General features: G+C 43.0%; 1 protein-coding gene across 1 annotated transcript in view; it reads left to right on the top strand.

Annotated features, from left to right (window-relative positions):
- LOC115388449 (stabilin-1) overlaps window positions 1–15,280 on the top strand; it is a 124,472-nt gene extending 109,192 nt beyond the window's left edge. The window contains exons 65-70 of the mRNA XM_030091601.1: window positions 1,139–1,258; window positions 1,649–1,783; window positions 2,449–2,553; window positions 10,007–10,156; window positions 12,752–12,856; window positions 15,021–15,280. Coding sequence (XP_029947461.1) covers window positions 1,139–1,258; window positions 1,649–1,783; window positions 2,449–2,553; window positions 10,007–10,156; window positions 12,752–12,856; window positions 15,021–15,092 — 687 coding nt within the window. The 3' untranslated portion in view covers window positions 15,093–15,280. The remainder of the gene's footprint in view (window positions 1–1,138; window positions 1,259–1,648; window positions 1,784–2,448; window positions 2,554–10,006; window positions 10,157–12,751; window positions 12,857–15,020) is intronic.
- The last annotated feature ends 334 nt before the right edge of the window (window positions 15,281–15,614 follow it).

The raw sequence follows: 15,614 nt of genomic DNA, 5'->3' as shown, positions 1-15,614 counted from the left end.
AGGGACATCTCAGGGCAGAACAGGGGTTCATGTTGTCTTCAGTCTGGATCAGCGGAGGACAGCAGAGCAGTGGTGGAGCATGAAATTCATGCAAACAGCTGTCCTGGTTCCATCTGCGGAGATATCTCACAAACCCAACAACCTCACGGGAAGTTCAGAATAAACCGCAGTGAAATGAGTAAAATAATTAAACTCAGTGGTTTAATAAAACACCTTCGGGCTGATGTGACAGAGTACGAATGTCAGCGGCAGAACATAAGGAACTTTTGGACGGCTTCCAGTCGAAGTGGAGAAGTTGATTAAAAGAAAATGCAGCTGATCAGTAGAGACGATCCTGAGAAGCAGGACGTTCAGGTTCACTGAAGCCTGTTTTCCACTGCACAGCCTGTACCGGTACGGTATGGCACAGGTAGGAAAAGCAGAATCAGACCCACACCTGTGTCGCGTCTCCCCCGCAGAGAGCACGGCTGGAATGTAGGCGGGGTTGTGAACAACAGTGATCGCCTCAATGATGTGTTTAGTTCATTACTGCAGACGATTGGCTTTTCACAGAAGGTGAATAAACCCACTCATTATTAAATCACACCCCTGACCCTGCTCTCATATATGCTGCACACATTGATTAACGAACCAGTCTCTTTTCTCACAGCCCTCTCCCCTCGCCCTGATATCATTACCAATTACATAACAAAGAGTCCTTTGTCTGAGGACTAAGAAGATGATTGATAACTTTGACCAGAGCTGTCGCTGTGCTGTGATGAGCTCTAAATCATTTATCTGAATATTTTCTCATAACTGACTTGCACCAACTCTTTCCAGAATTTTAGAAAACAGGGGAAGGTTGTATATTATCCTGTAGCTTGTTAAAGCATCTCGATCAAGAGTGGGCTTTTGAGGAAAAGTTTTAATAGCAGTTCGTGGCACAAAACCTGTCACTAAAGATGAGTTGATCTGATTGAGTATTGATGTACGAACAGGGGGGAAATTCCCTTAAGCAGTTTAGTAAAATATGCTGATTTTATTTTTGAGATCAACAGATGGGCTGATATCAAGTTGGGTAAAACTGTCAAAAAATGTAAAACAATCTTCTCTCTCTCCCCCTCCCTCTCGGACTCTCCCTCTCTTTCTCTCTCTCTAGTTTCTGGTGGACTACAGCAGCTCGTCACCAGCCGGGCAACGACTGGTGGACGTTTTGTCTCATCGACAGTCTAACGTCACAATTTTTGTGCCTCACAATGCCGGCTTCGCCCAAAACCAGGTGATGTACCAGTCTGGTCTCTAACCAGTTTCAAATCAGCTAACCAAACTGGGTTACCTGAGAAACTTCGTGGTATGATGGTATTATGTGATATATTGTAGTGACTTTGCCACATGATGATAATAATAATAATAATAATACTAATAATAATACTACTGCTGCTGCTATTCATCATCATCATCATACATTTTATTTATCACACATTTTTGGAAAAAAAAATCACATTGTGGTATCATTTCATATTGTTCAGCACTTTTCATATAAATACAAACTCAGTGTGAAAACAGTGAAAACGAATTGAACATCTAACACACGCTGACACGCAGGCCGGATCATCACAGCAGTTGCACATGAGCTCTCATGAGTTTTCTGATTTGTTTGTGTGTTTAGACTCTGTCTGCACGAGATCTGGAATATCACATCTCCACCAATCACAGCAACCGACTGTACAGCGACCTGCGACACCAGGAAACCATCGCCTCCAGACTCGGGTTCAACCTGACTGTTACTGCCGACAGCAGTGAGGTCAGAGGGAACACACACACACACACACACACACACACACACACACACACACACACACACACACACACACACACACACACACAGAGGCGCATGTATTTGATATTCTCTGAACAACGCCAATCAGTAACTACTTCATTTTTGACATAGTCAGATAATTAAGGAACAAAATCACGATGATATTTCGAAAAAAAATAAAAAATCTTGTCACTAAAAGCAAAACTAAAGCTTCAAGACGCTAAACCACCACAATAAATGTTCTCATCATAAAGCACACTGGCTAAAACAGAGCCTACAGTTAACCAAAGTTTAATCAAGCAAAAATCCAATGGTATATTTATTGCAGGTCAAATACTTTAACGTTATTTTAGTGTGTTATTTTAATTTGCCCATATTACAGATCATTACTGAACCACAGGAAAGCATTTATGCTAAAACATTGATGTTATTTATCTTACTGTCTACGGACTCTTGCCTGTCTACCTCCACGTCAACGTCCCCCCCCCCCCCCCCCCCCCATTGTAATGAAAACAATAATTCTGCTTCCAAACACATGAAAGCGATGTCCCCACCATGCATTACTCGTCACATTAATGCTCAATCGGCGGGCTTAAACCATGTCGACATGTTTATTGACATTGATTTCTGATTTGAAACGGTGCCCTCAGAACCGTAAACTGGTGAACAAGCGGCTGCTGGTGGAGTGGGACATTCCTGCAGTGAACGGGATCATCCACGTCATTGAGGCCCCGCTGACCGCACCTCCCCCACCGGTGAGTGATGGCGACTGGACTCCCGAGCGGCTGCTGCAGCTGGTGATTGCAGCGGCGTCCTCTGAGCCAGCAGGTGTCACATGGTGGAGCGTTTCCATCCGCCTCGGAGCGGTGGGACTTCTGCAGCTCACACCTCCACTAATTACACATTTCCCTCACGGTCTGAACAAACTCAGGTAATACTTGGTGTTAAAAGATACATTTTCATCTATAATTTAAAAGCTTAAAAAAAGGTTTTCAATACTGTAAATGCAAAAAGGATGAAGCATCTTTTATTTGTGATCACAAACCCGGTTTGAGTTAACTTATCGGAACCATGATGGGATCATCAAGGGACACATACGTCTTTGCCTCAAACGTGGTTTAAAACATCTCTCTGCTTCTGTAAATGACCGTTGTTTTGTCATGTCTTTGATTTGAATTGGTGTCTGTCTCTTTAAGGCCCACTCTGCTCTGATTGGCCGTGCTCCAGAAGCCCCACCCCCCTGCAGGTTTTCAATACAGACAATAGGGGTTGGGGTTCACTTCCTTTTCATGCCTCTCATCACCTTCAAAATGTCCATATTTGAACTGAAAAAGTTCGACGCTCAAACTTATTACAAAACAAATAGACAGGATGAAGGTCTGTAACTATGGCAACAACATACTAAATGTTCTACATTTTTGGAATGAAATCCTCATCGAAAGAAACCCATTGAAATCTCACCAGCGTGATGGAAACTCGTAAAAATTGTTTAAATCACCCCAAACATTAATTCAATTGTGGGATCAAATTTCTAAAGTCAGATTGTTTAACTTTTTTTTCTGCCCTGGCTAACTTTATTCATTTAATATTTAGTTATATTTATTGGTACTTTTTGCTTCTGCCTCTTCACAATATAAACATGAAATCCTTCTGAAAATTTCATGTGGGCCAGAGTGTACTTATTTACAGTATTTGAATTAAGTGACGGTCAGTTTATGAAAGCTGACAGTGTAGGCTGGGTTTACCTTCTCTTTCAATTCCTCTCCTCACAATGTAACGTAGGAAAATACATGTGATGACGTTTCAGGCTTCAAACATAAAATCTAAAATATATAAGCAGACAACAAAACAAACCATAGGAAAAGATACAGAAAAATGAAATACAATGATAAGTATTTCTCTAATCACCCCAATCAACTCTGATTAGCTGTTGCCCCAAAGTCACTCTTCAACAGCCAATAAGAAGAGGCGACACACATTCGCCCGGTGTTTGTCATTTCTGTTCTTACACTTTAAATTTGGAAAATTTGAAGCTGTAACCATGGCAATAAACACACACACACACACATACACACACACACACACACACACACACACACACACACACACACACACACACACACACACACACATAAACAAAACAAAGACAGCAACAGGAGAAACCTCAAACTACCTCTAATACATAAAAGGATAAAAATGCCATTGAATTTTAGGCTGAAACATCAAAAACTTTCTGGCTTTTTATTTAAACTACAAAAAACATGAAGGGAAAATTTGCATTTCATAGCTTTTTTTGGTTTTATTTGTGGTTTCTAAATATCAGTCCTGTACATGTAGGTACGATTCAGGCTCTTCCGTTGCTTCCCGCGTTGTGCATCCTGCAGCATCCATGCTACACTTTGAGTTCACGCTGGGACGTGTTCCATGCATCCGCATCAGTCCACATATCTGTGGGCATGTTCACACTCGGCAGTAACTTGCATATCAGATTGTTTGAGCACAGCTGGGGGCCAAGGCGCCATACCCATCTTCACATTGCAGTAATATGCATGCAGGACCAGCAGGTCGAGATCGGTTCCTTCTCTGTCACCTCCCGCTGCACAGCTGAGCAGTGAGTGAAGTGACACTCGGCTCCGCACTGCGTGTGCTTCATCTTCTGTAAATAATTTGCAATAAAAGAGCAGAAAAACATCATGAAGTGCCAGAAAACTCACCCCTGGCGGCGGGCTTTAGGAGATATTCCATGATCATGATAAACAACAAATGATTGACATGAAATTAAACCAACCAGTGCTGCTGCTCGGGGAGGAGTTTATATCGTCCAATGCCGTCTGGTTTATAAACACACTGTTAAGTCAGCACGGAGAATATGGACTGAAATTGAAGAATGATGAAACCTAAGAAAATTACCAGAAGCTCCACTGGGTAGGACGTGTTAACCAGCTGCGGGCCCGTGTCTGTGACCCATCCAAGACATTCACACCTCAAAGCATGTGTGAGCGACTGCGTGCCAGACCACCTCCCGAAGTGATCTGAGTACAGACGCATCAAGAGGTGTGGTGCCTGGTCTCACCTGTGATCTGTACTCGAAATTTTTTTAAATACGCGTTACTGCCCAGTGTGAACATGACCTCTGGTAGCAAACAATTTGCACGCATGTTCATTCATAATCACAGTGTCGTCCCACAGTATCCTTGAAAGAGACAGCCTCACTACATTCTGTACGCACAAGCGCTCTTCAAATCTGGCATCTATTTTTGTTTATGCATGGTGCATTCAAATGCACATGCTCGGCCAGCATGCTCAGTCCTTGTCCAGCCCACACACTTAAAAAAATCGGCCTTAGTGTTATCGATGATCTTTAAAGAAAAATAAAAATGAGCGTCCGTCTCTTTAAGGTCCCTCCCGCTAAACCTCTGTGATTGGCTAGAATCCAGAAACCGCCCTTCTGCAGCTCTTGACAACAGACGAAGGGATCGGGTTTCACTTCCCTTTGTCTTTTGTCTCCTCACAAAGTGGCAACTTGTACAACTTGTGAGATTTTTTTTTTCTTTTAATGAATGTGGAGAAAGTTTGCATCCTTCTCAAGAAGCTCTGCAAAGTTTTTAGAAGCAGATGCTCATACACAGACAACTGTTTGTGTTTGCTGGATCCAAAAAAACGATTTGATGAGAAGCAAAACTAACAAACAGTGTAAACCATGTGGGCTGAACGCTTAGCGTCTGACTCACAATAAGCGCTTTCGCTCAAATTTCAAACATTGATCATTGAAGCACGTCTTGAACACTGAGTGTGCTCACAATTATAAAAGTTCTTTTCTATAGCGAAGTGCTGCAGTTCTGGCAGCAGCCACCAGGAGGCACTGTGGCCACCATGGTGCTCTGGTGTGCTGCCTCCTGATAGGTCGCCCTGCCTGCTGTTGCTGGGCGGCTGTGGCAGAGAGCAGATGGCTGTGTTCAGTTTCTTGGAACAGTTTTGAGGAAATGAAAATTCAGTCTGCTGCATTTATTCCGATAACATCAGACCGGTGATCAATATTCATGATGGAGAAGAGATCACGGATGAATAATCTTAAATCTCTGCTTTCACAACAGCTCTTTAATCCCACCAAATGGCCGATGTTTCACCTCACAGCCACTCACTGATCTCACTGAGTTACTTGGATCTCAGCTATGTGGGTCACGTTCAGGTTTCTCATTCCAGTGAAGAAAGTAAAGTCAACATTTGGCTGTAAAGTCACCCAGTTAATATTAAGTTCATTGCATCCGGCTGTGTTTAGTCTGAAGGGAGGGATGGCACAGACAGTTATTACACCGCTGAGTGTCGACAGGCGCATGAAAACTTCCAGAGTGCAGTTCGCAACAATCGTCATCAGATGTTCAAGAGTGCTGGCAACTTCCCTTCGTCAGGAAAGAAACCAGCCTCAGCATCTCAGAGAGCAGGTTTGATTTGCTTTTGTTCATCGTTCTCCAGCAGAACAACACAGAGACAGAGGGACTCCTGTGATAGACGAGCCAGCAAAAAATCTCCATGCTTCTCAGAGCATTTCAAGTCTGTGAAAAGAAATCTGAGTATTGACTTGGTCACAGCACATGGAAATGCATTATTAACCCACCAAGTTTTTAAGATTTAAAGTAGAGGGCTGCCAGCTTTTGACTTCAAGTTATTGATAAAATAATCAACTATTGAAGACATTAATTTAAAGCATGTTTGAAAATTATCTCTGGATCACATACAGACTATTGTTTCACAGCAAGTAAAAGCTATAAAGTAATTGAATTAAGTTTTTCTAATAAGATATTTGCATGTGATTTATGAAGGTGCTTCTAATCATATGGTATGAATGCTGCTTTGACTTTTTTAATTGATCATCTTGAAATACTTTGAGTTGAGATTGTTTGTTTTAGGTTCAAACAGTGACTAAGGCCCCGTTTACACAACAACGACACCCAAAACACAGCGAAATTTTTCCGTTTTTCATTTGAAAATGTTGTTATGTAAATGGGGAATAAAGGAATGGCTATCATTTAAAAAAATGATGTGGATCATTTGAGAATATTTCCTGAAACATGGGAAGTTTTGCATCTAGCTCAAACCTGCAGCATGGGAGTTTGAGTTTTACAGTTAAATGTCACGTCTGTCCCACAAGGCAACACTGTAGCCAATAATCATGGAATAATGGCACATAACATAATATCTGTCTCTAACATAATCATGTGTGCTATTTCAACTGTACAAAAGCCAATAATTTAAAAGACAGAACCATAATTTGTAATGCCTTCCGATTTCTGCATTATTGGCTTCAGTTATTATATTTAAAGAAATGTTTTCAGTCAGCTTCAGTAACGTGGTAATCACCTGCCAATAATAATTTTGTTTTTTGAATTGCAAACACTTTTTTTTTTTTATGATTTTGGTTCAACTATTTTGAGACACTGTCTGCAGGTTACTTGGGTTATTGACTTGATTATATTTTAAATAACCAGAATTATTTTGTTATTTTGTTTGACAGGCATCACTGGCCATTCTTACAATACTGGCTGCTGTGGAGACCTGTTTCTACAAACCCTGCTGCGATTTGTTTTCAAGAGGACGGTGTCAGACTGTGCTGTAGTTATTGTAATTTACCATCTATCGAAGTTACTCCTTGGACAATGACCTTTAGCTAGCTAGGACAGCACAATATGTTGCAAAATTTATTTCTATCAAAACGGCAATGTGCACAAAATACACAGTGCTAAAAGCTGACTGAACTGAAATAAGTAAAGTCTCACTGTGCATGTCACATATCTGCCCAATCAGTTGAAGCTTTTATTGAATGGAAATCTCCAGTTAACCAGCAGCAGATGATCATCATGTTTTTGAAGAACTGTAGTTTAGTTAATTAGTTGGCCTTTTCCCATTGAGATCTTTCTATCTTGGACGAGGATCTTAACCTCTGAATATGTCACCAAGTGGTAGCAGAAAGTGAAAACAATAGAGGACCGAGACAGCGTCCTTGTGGAACTCCATAACCTTCGTAGACCATGTCAAAGCTGATGTAATACAGTCTCTGTGTGACTCTGAACCACTTCAACACAGTCAAAAAGACCCAGCCACTTTTCAGGATGATTAATAACGATGTCAAGGTCAACTCAGATCTCATAGGATAAGAAGAGGGAATTTATTCTCATCACGGTTCAGCCTGGGGTTATTTCAATAAGAGCAGTTTCAGCTCTGTGGTAATGTTGAAGCATTATTTGGGTTTTGTAGGACTGATGCTCTGTCTAATATTGGAGCGGTGTTCTTTTAGTGTTGTCGATCTCATAGACGGGGTGAGGATCATATAGAAACATTTCACTGTATTTAAAATAATGTAGTCTTTTAGGAGTCCCAGCAGGAAGAGTGAAAGCGGCTTTCCATTGAGTGACGTGCACATCTGAAGTCCCCAACATGAGAGGATCTTCACATGTTTAGATCTTCCACAGGACGAGATGAGCTGCAGGTTGTCTGTGGCCTTAATGCTGCCACACTGGGATAGTGAGCGTTTTCAGCTCCTTTTATGGCGATTGCTTGGCACTAAAAGTGTTTGGGTTTTCCAGTTTGACCCGAAGGGGTTTCTGAAAGCTTGTTTTGTGGCCACAGAGGAAATAAATTCAGGACGAGTGATGAGGTGCCCACAGCTCTGATACACCTCCACATGCTTTAAATCTGGACCCAGGCACAGTGAAGAGACCCAGTACTCTTCTATCTTCTGCCATTCATGTCCCTCCTGTATTTACTTTTCAGCCCTTGCATTTTAAAACCTTTCTAATTTTGCTGGGAGGTATCAACAGCCTTTTTGGATAATCATTTTTTTCTAGATTGAGTCTGATTTGAAAAGAAAAGACTGTAATTCTCCTTTGTGTGTCCGTCTTTACATTTAAAGGTGATATATTGTGTCTGCTGATCAGCAACCATTGCTGTCGTAGTAGAGATTTTAGTAACTTTGGACGTAAAGACCTTAAATAACTCTCAAAAGCCTCATTTTCATGCTAACGGAACCGGCATCCTTTCGGTCAACTCGTTTGACTAAATGTCTCTTTGATTACTGATAAACAACTTTTTGTCACGTTCTTCTCCTCGATGGGTGTTCCGATGCAAGGAAAGTGTCACCGTCCCCATGGCAACCACCATGTTTCACCATGATAAAATATGGCAAGACTACAAACAATTCCATCGTTCCTTTACATTTCCTTTGTGTCAGCTTTCAGAGAGTATTGTGCAAAAGAAGTTGAGGACACATACATACATACATACATACATACATACATACATGCATGCATACATACGGACAGACATTGCCATCATAAATAAAATGAATCCAGACATCAGGCTTCATCTGAGAGGCTGGGAGTCTGTGGAGAGAATCTAGGAAAAAACAAACACTGATGTTTTGTTGTTTTTTTCTTGGTACAGACTTGCTGTTTGCAGCACAATGGCTAAATATCAAAACACAGTGGCCCTCATTTATCAATCTAGCGTAGAAACAAGTGCAGATCTGAGTGCTGATCTCAAAGTACCACATGCCATATTTGAGGTTTCTGAAAGTTTCGTATCTGTCTGATCTCACCATTCGAATGATTGGATGATGATGAGTTTGACGGCTGGATTTGATCGTCTTTAACATGTTACGCCCCTAAATATTCGTGGTTCAGAAGCCTCGCTCACTGTGGTCAAACACAGAGAGGAGGAATCCTGGCAAAAAACTCTGAACTGGAAATGGATGGTCTGAATCTCTACAGACACATTTCACTGCTTTAAAAGACGTTGGGTCAGACTTTCATAAAAACCCAGTGAACTGTAAATGCAGACCTGCTAACATGAAGACTTTACTTGGAACTTGGAAGTGACCATTTTTACCTCACATGCACATTGCGTGCTTGGTTTTCTGTTGTGGGGGGAAGAAAAAACCAAGATGGCTGCCAGAGTCATGCACATGCAAACGCACACATAAGGAAGGTCACCTCTGATTAGCCCTTGGAAAAATATGACTGATCAGCTGAAACAAATAATCTTTGTTAATCATCCTCTGAGGAAATACTGCCGACGACCTGGCAGAGTCATGTCTCCATGACAACAGTGCAGAAAAGTGTAGCTGTTGCCATGGTGATTTTAGTCGGACCGACAAGTATGTGTGTGTGTGTGTGTGAAAGTTTCTAAAGGGCTTGTGATACCTGTCATCTTCAGATCTTCCACTCGCCGGCCAGAGGACACGCCCGCTCGAGCAGCGCCGCGCTGACCATCCTGGTGACGGTGCTGCTGGCGTGTGTGTTGGCTGCGGTGGGCTACTACCTCCTCAAACACAAGAACGACAACTTCCGCTTCCGCTACTTCAAAGTGAGTTTCCTCTAAGATTCCTGGCATCTGTATATGTTGAGGCTGGTGCTAAATTTGTGTGTTTGTTGTTCATTCATATGAAAACTGTCATGTTTTGGAAACGGCAAACCAGATTTCATCACTTGCCAATTCCAGTTGAATCAATCATTTTTCTGCGCCTGCACAAGGGACTTCAGAGTTTGAATTAAACACCACAGAACGTACATTCACTATGCATTTGTCAGCTGAATTTCATTCAAAGAGAAAATATACAGGGAAACAGACTTAAAAAAAAAGTTCAGCAAATGAAGGATGTTTCCATAGTCAGTGAGTAATCCCATTAAACAATCTTGACGTCAGTATTGACCAAAATACGTTGTATTTTGTTTTTTGCTCTGATTTATCAGCCCTACATGTTGTTTGTTTCTGGTCCAAATTGGACCAGTTTACAGTGAAAGCAACTATTGTAACTGCAAAATGAGTTTTCTGATTTATATGATTTATGTGGAGCGTTTCCACCGCCATTGTTTAGAAAGCTTCAGGAAGTGTACGGCGTTTGTTTGGCCTTTCTTGTTTGCATTTGCTGCCGCACAGGCAACAGCAAAACAAAAAAAGGCTTCAACCAATTATATTAAGAACAGAAAATACTTTATCATTCACAGAGTGAATTTCCACAGAGCCTAGCTCAACAGTGAGTATTCATTGCATATAATATGAAATAAATCAAATAAGTAAGAATAAATCATTGAAATATGCATTATGAATATAAAGAGTCACAGGAATGACGTATGTCCTGTGACTTGACGCTGCTCTTTGGTGGTTTGAGTTTGTTGCTGAAGACCAGGACATCATGTGAGAGACTGTTCAGGATGGACCTCAGTTTGGACCAGAGAGATGGTTCTGGCTCTTTCTGTAGAGAGCTTTGGCGTTCTCCTCCCAGTTCAGTTTATTGTCTAGATACACCCCCAGATGTTTGGAATCCTCTACAAAGTCCACACTGGCTCCCTGGATGGAGATGGGGGACACAGACACCCTGTTCCTCCTCAGGTTCACCACCAGCTTCTTGGTCTTTGTCACATTGGGCTGCAGAAAGGGACAGAGTTGTCCACCATCAGTCTCACCACGCCTGCTGATACATCCAACTACTGCAGATTCATCAGAAAGCTCCTGGACACGACGGGCGCAGTAGTTGAAGTTCATATTAGAGGGTGAAGAGGAAGGGAGAAGGGACTTTCTCCTGAGAGACCCCGGTGTTGCTGACCACGCTTCCTGACACAAAGTCCTGCAGACACACCGACATGGGCTTCCTGCCAAGCAGAGTCGGCCTGATGGTGTTGAAGACTATGACTCTCGGAGTTCTGAGTGGGCGCCGGTAGACGAGCTGAAGAGGTCCAGCTGAGGCTTGACGAGGGGCCGGAGCTGCTCCAGGATGAGTCCCTCCAGGGTCTCCATGATACAGGATGTCAGCTCCACCGGGACAATGCAGGACGTCTTTCAGAGCACGGGGACTTTCTGGAGATTTGGTCTCATGTTGACGACATGTTGAAGAACTCCACAGAGGGGGGGAGGGGCGTTTTTCAGACCGTGGGGGGTCGGGGGTGGGGGGGTCAGGGCCAGCTGCCTTTGTGGAGTGGCGTCAGCTGTTCAGGGAGGAGGCGGTCTGCTGATGAGCAGTGCAGTCAGTGGGGGGTCTCGGGGGAGGAGACACTCTCACAGGAGGGTGTGAGTCCATGAGGAGGGGGAGGGGGAGGGGGGATGGGCAGGGTGGCAGCAGTGGGCGGTCTGCACTGGACTGAACAATGTCCTAAGTGTGAAATCTATTTAAACGCAGATTTTCGTTGTCTGCGTTTTCCTCCGTGGTAGTCTGTCTGTAGCCAGCGATGGTCCTCACGCCTCTCCAGACCTCTCATGTTGCTCCTCTGTATAATGAGGGATGCAGTGATGGCGAGCTCCGCCCACTTCCTGTCAAGAAAAAAACCAAAGTTGAGCAAGCGGGAGTGCAGTGGTGGCCTCCTTCAGAATCTAACCATTTATCGTCACACCACAGTATACATGCATAGCCAAAACACACACACACACACACACACACACACACACACACACACACACACACACACACACTGCCAGCTTGGCTTCAAACTGCTGGTTTTACCCTGAAGAAGAAACGAAGGAATGGCCCTCACCCACTGGACAGTTCAGAGACTGTACTGTAGCTCTGTATTATCAAGAAATGTGTTTGAATGGTTTTTCTAGCACCGCAGTCAAGTAGAAATACAGTTAGAATATTTTATTTATAAAGAACAGAAAACTGTTTGGAAAGCATCACCATTTTTTAGCGGTATTCAAAATGAATTGCAGCCATATTGTTTCCACTCAGACAGCTCATCGTCTCCAGACTGACCACCGTCTTCCAGCTGTAGGAGTGTGTGTGGATCTTCAAACAGCCTGAAAATGATTACATTTATTTTGCCAAAGCTTGAAATGTGCCAGTGGCGTGTCTGCTGAGTTGAATCTTCGGGCGAGTGTGATACCTGAACACAAAGGTTTGTGGTGTGCGGCTCTGCGCTGTGCGTCGTCGTCCTGCTAGCAGTATTATTGCCTTTTTCTTTGTTTCAGAATGAAGACGAGAACGATTCACCGGGTGGCAGGAACAAGCCCACCCTGGTCTCCATCCCAAACCCCCTGTACAACGCCTCCAGAGCCTTCAATGAGCCCTTTGGGGTGAGTCAGCAGAGCACCGACAGATCAGGTTCAGCTCCTCTTGGAATAACAAACACGTAAATCTCACTCTGACCCAAGTAAACCGACCATTTCCAAACACAGTTCAAATCTTCCTTCCTCCATGTCTCTCCACTCAAATGCGGGTTAGAAGAGTGAGTCCAGTGGCTCAAAAGAGCAACACTTGACAAAATGTTGCACATAATTCACCGCTTCTTTGCTTATCACAAACAAATGACATTTTTTAGTTTGTTCTTTTCAACCTTGAAGTGAAAACATGTCAGTCTGTCAGCAAAAACTCTCTTTCTCTGTCCGCTCACAGCTGATGTTGTGGTTTTTTTCTATTTGCATTGTGACTTCTGGAGATCAGTTTCAGCTTGTGATCTTTTTGCATGGTGGCGACGCTTCCAAGTCACCGTGCATGCTACAATATAACCACAATATAAGCTTCCTGTGCTCCAAGGAATAGTAGAACAGTCTGCACCAAGGATGATCCTGCAGGCTAATTCACTGAGACGGATCATCCAAAAAAAGGAAAATACTGAGAGAGAGAGAAAAAAAACCTGCCATAAATTTAGCAGAATGATGTGTGCAAGCCTCCTGAAGTCTTAAATAACTATGTCAGAAACCACGCCTAAGTTGTGTTTAAAACCTTTAGCGCTGCCTCCTTAAAGTCAGCATCCTGAGGAGCTCCAAGCACCCACAGCTTTATTTCAAACATGGCTGATCTAAAAGTAATAACTAGTTACCTGGCGAAGTAACTCCTGTTGACATTTAGTCTTTCCTTCCTATGTTCCACACAGCTGGACTGCAGCTGTGCGCTGCCGGTTGTGTGGTGTTTAAATGAGTTAGTTTCAGGGAGATTCACTTCAAACTGGAAATAGAAGAAGTAGCAATTAAACAATTGAGATCAACCAAAATGTGGCCCACACCAAACAGCTCGTGTGGAGTTAGGCTGATGCTGAAGGCTTCTAATGCGTCAAAGCGAGATACAGGCGATGCTGATGTGACTCACAGCCAGACATTCAGCTGGACTGGAGCAGAGACAGAGTCAGGTGTGTCCTCATTCCTGTTTTTATCAGATAAGACTTCCATCCACAGGCAGTCGGCGTTTTCAGAGAGCACAACCAGTCTTTTTTTAAACCATTTTCCAAAGAGGATGAATGGACAGACGCTCAGTCAGTGTCTTCTTAAACGTCAAGGTACCAGCCTCGTGTCTCCCATAACAGCCCCAAACCAACAACACAACAGTCGATTTCAGGACTCCTGTTCATCCTGCCAAGGCTGCTGAGCTTGTTTAGACTTTTACCATAAATTTAAAAAGAAAAAAAAGTAATTTGTTGGTTTTGAAATGTAGAAGCTGTACTTTTGGTAAATCCTCACATATGAATGACTCTTTTCCTCCCACACATCCTGAATTGCCATTGTGTCTGGTCTTTGTTTTTGGTGCATTTCTGTGTCACAGCGCCTCCTCAGGCCTGTATAAGCACAGCAGTGTTTTGGTGGTTTTCAGACAGACATTTCTTAATGCGTTTTCATGAGTGCAATACATTTTCTGGGGGAAAAGAAATCGTTTTTATCTCAGTGTTGATGGCGCCTTCGCCTTGTCTGTTCACTCCTGGGACACATCCGTGTTCCCTCACAGCAGAACGGTTCTGGGTTCAAATCTACTGGTCTTAGTTGGTTTTCTGCGCAAACAGCTCAGACACATGCTGACTAGGACAGCTGTTGACTCTAAACCGTTTTCAGGTGTGAATGAGTGCACAAGTTTGATTCCTGTGTCGAAGTCAGGTGAATAATCAGCGACTTACCCACGGTGTCCCTGCCTTCACAACTGAGATTGTTCTCATGTAATTTCAGGACAGATGAATCAGGTTAATGACAATAGAAGTCACACTGAGCTCATCCCTGCTGGTCTCATAGTAGGATGTAAACCTGAATTCAAGCATATGCACTGAATCCAGACCACTTCCTGCTCCTGGACTTCCTCAAACTTCATTCTGTTTTTGTGTAAGCAGCTTTTTCTGCTCAGTGTCTTGACTGTCAGACAACATACGGGACGAATCTGTTCGGATTGCGGTTTGACCAAAAGCAGGTGGACGGACGGCCCCTCCACACAGTCTTTGTTTGAGCTTCCTGCTCTGAGCATGTTTCCTTCTTCCTGCAGGAGACCAGTCAGCAGGGGGCGGAGCCAGCAGAGAGCGAAGACCCTCCAAACCTACTGGATGTGGACCAGTAAAACCAGCTCAACCAGTTTAACTGGAGCTTTCTGTGTGTTTACACAACCACCCGGTGGCTTCAACATGCTTCAAATTCTTTGCAGTCTAGACACTTTGTGTCCAAGTACAAAATGAAAGTTGTCAATCTTATCAAACAAACATTTTTTTTTTTTTTAAATGGATCATTAAAAATGTGTCTGACACTAAATGGTTGCTACTGCTTCCACGTCTCAGAGGCTCCCTTTAGCCTTGTTCTGTTTGTTTCAGCTTTTATGACTCAATCACAGTTTCCTGCAGTAAATAAGAGGATCACTGAGACGCTCTGGGGCCACGTGTTGACCCACAGAAACCTCACTTTTCTCTGTTTTTATCAGTTCAGAGAGCTTCCGGAGAGAAAAAACAAATTGCATTGGCGAAGTTTCACACTTACACAACAACATTGAGAAAGCAATGTGGATGTCCATTTACACTGAAATGCTGAAAACTGTCGTTTCCATGCAGGGCCATGAGTGGGTGTTGTTTGTTTTTGTAATGAAGCAGTC

This window comes from Salarias fasciatus, chromosome 5, assembly GCF_902148845.1.
Source record: "Salarias fasciatus chromosome 5, fSalaFa1.1, whole genome shotgun sequence".
NCBI lineage: Eukaryota > Metazoa > Chordata > Actinopteri > Blenniiformes > Blenniidae > Salarias > Salarias fasciatus.
This window is presented reverse-complemented; position numbering and strand designations above follow the sequence as displayed.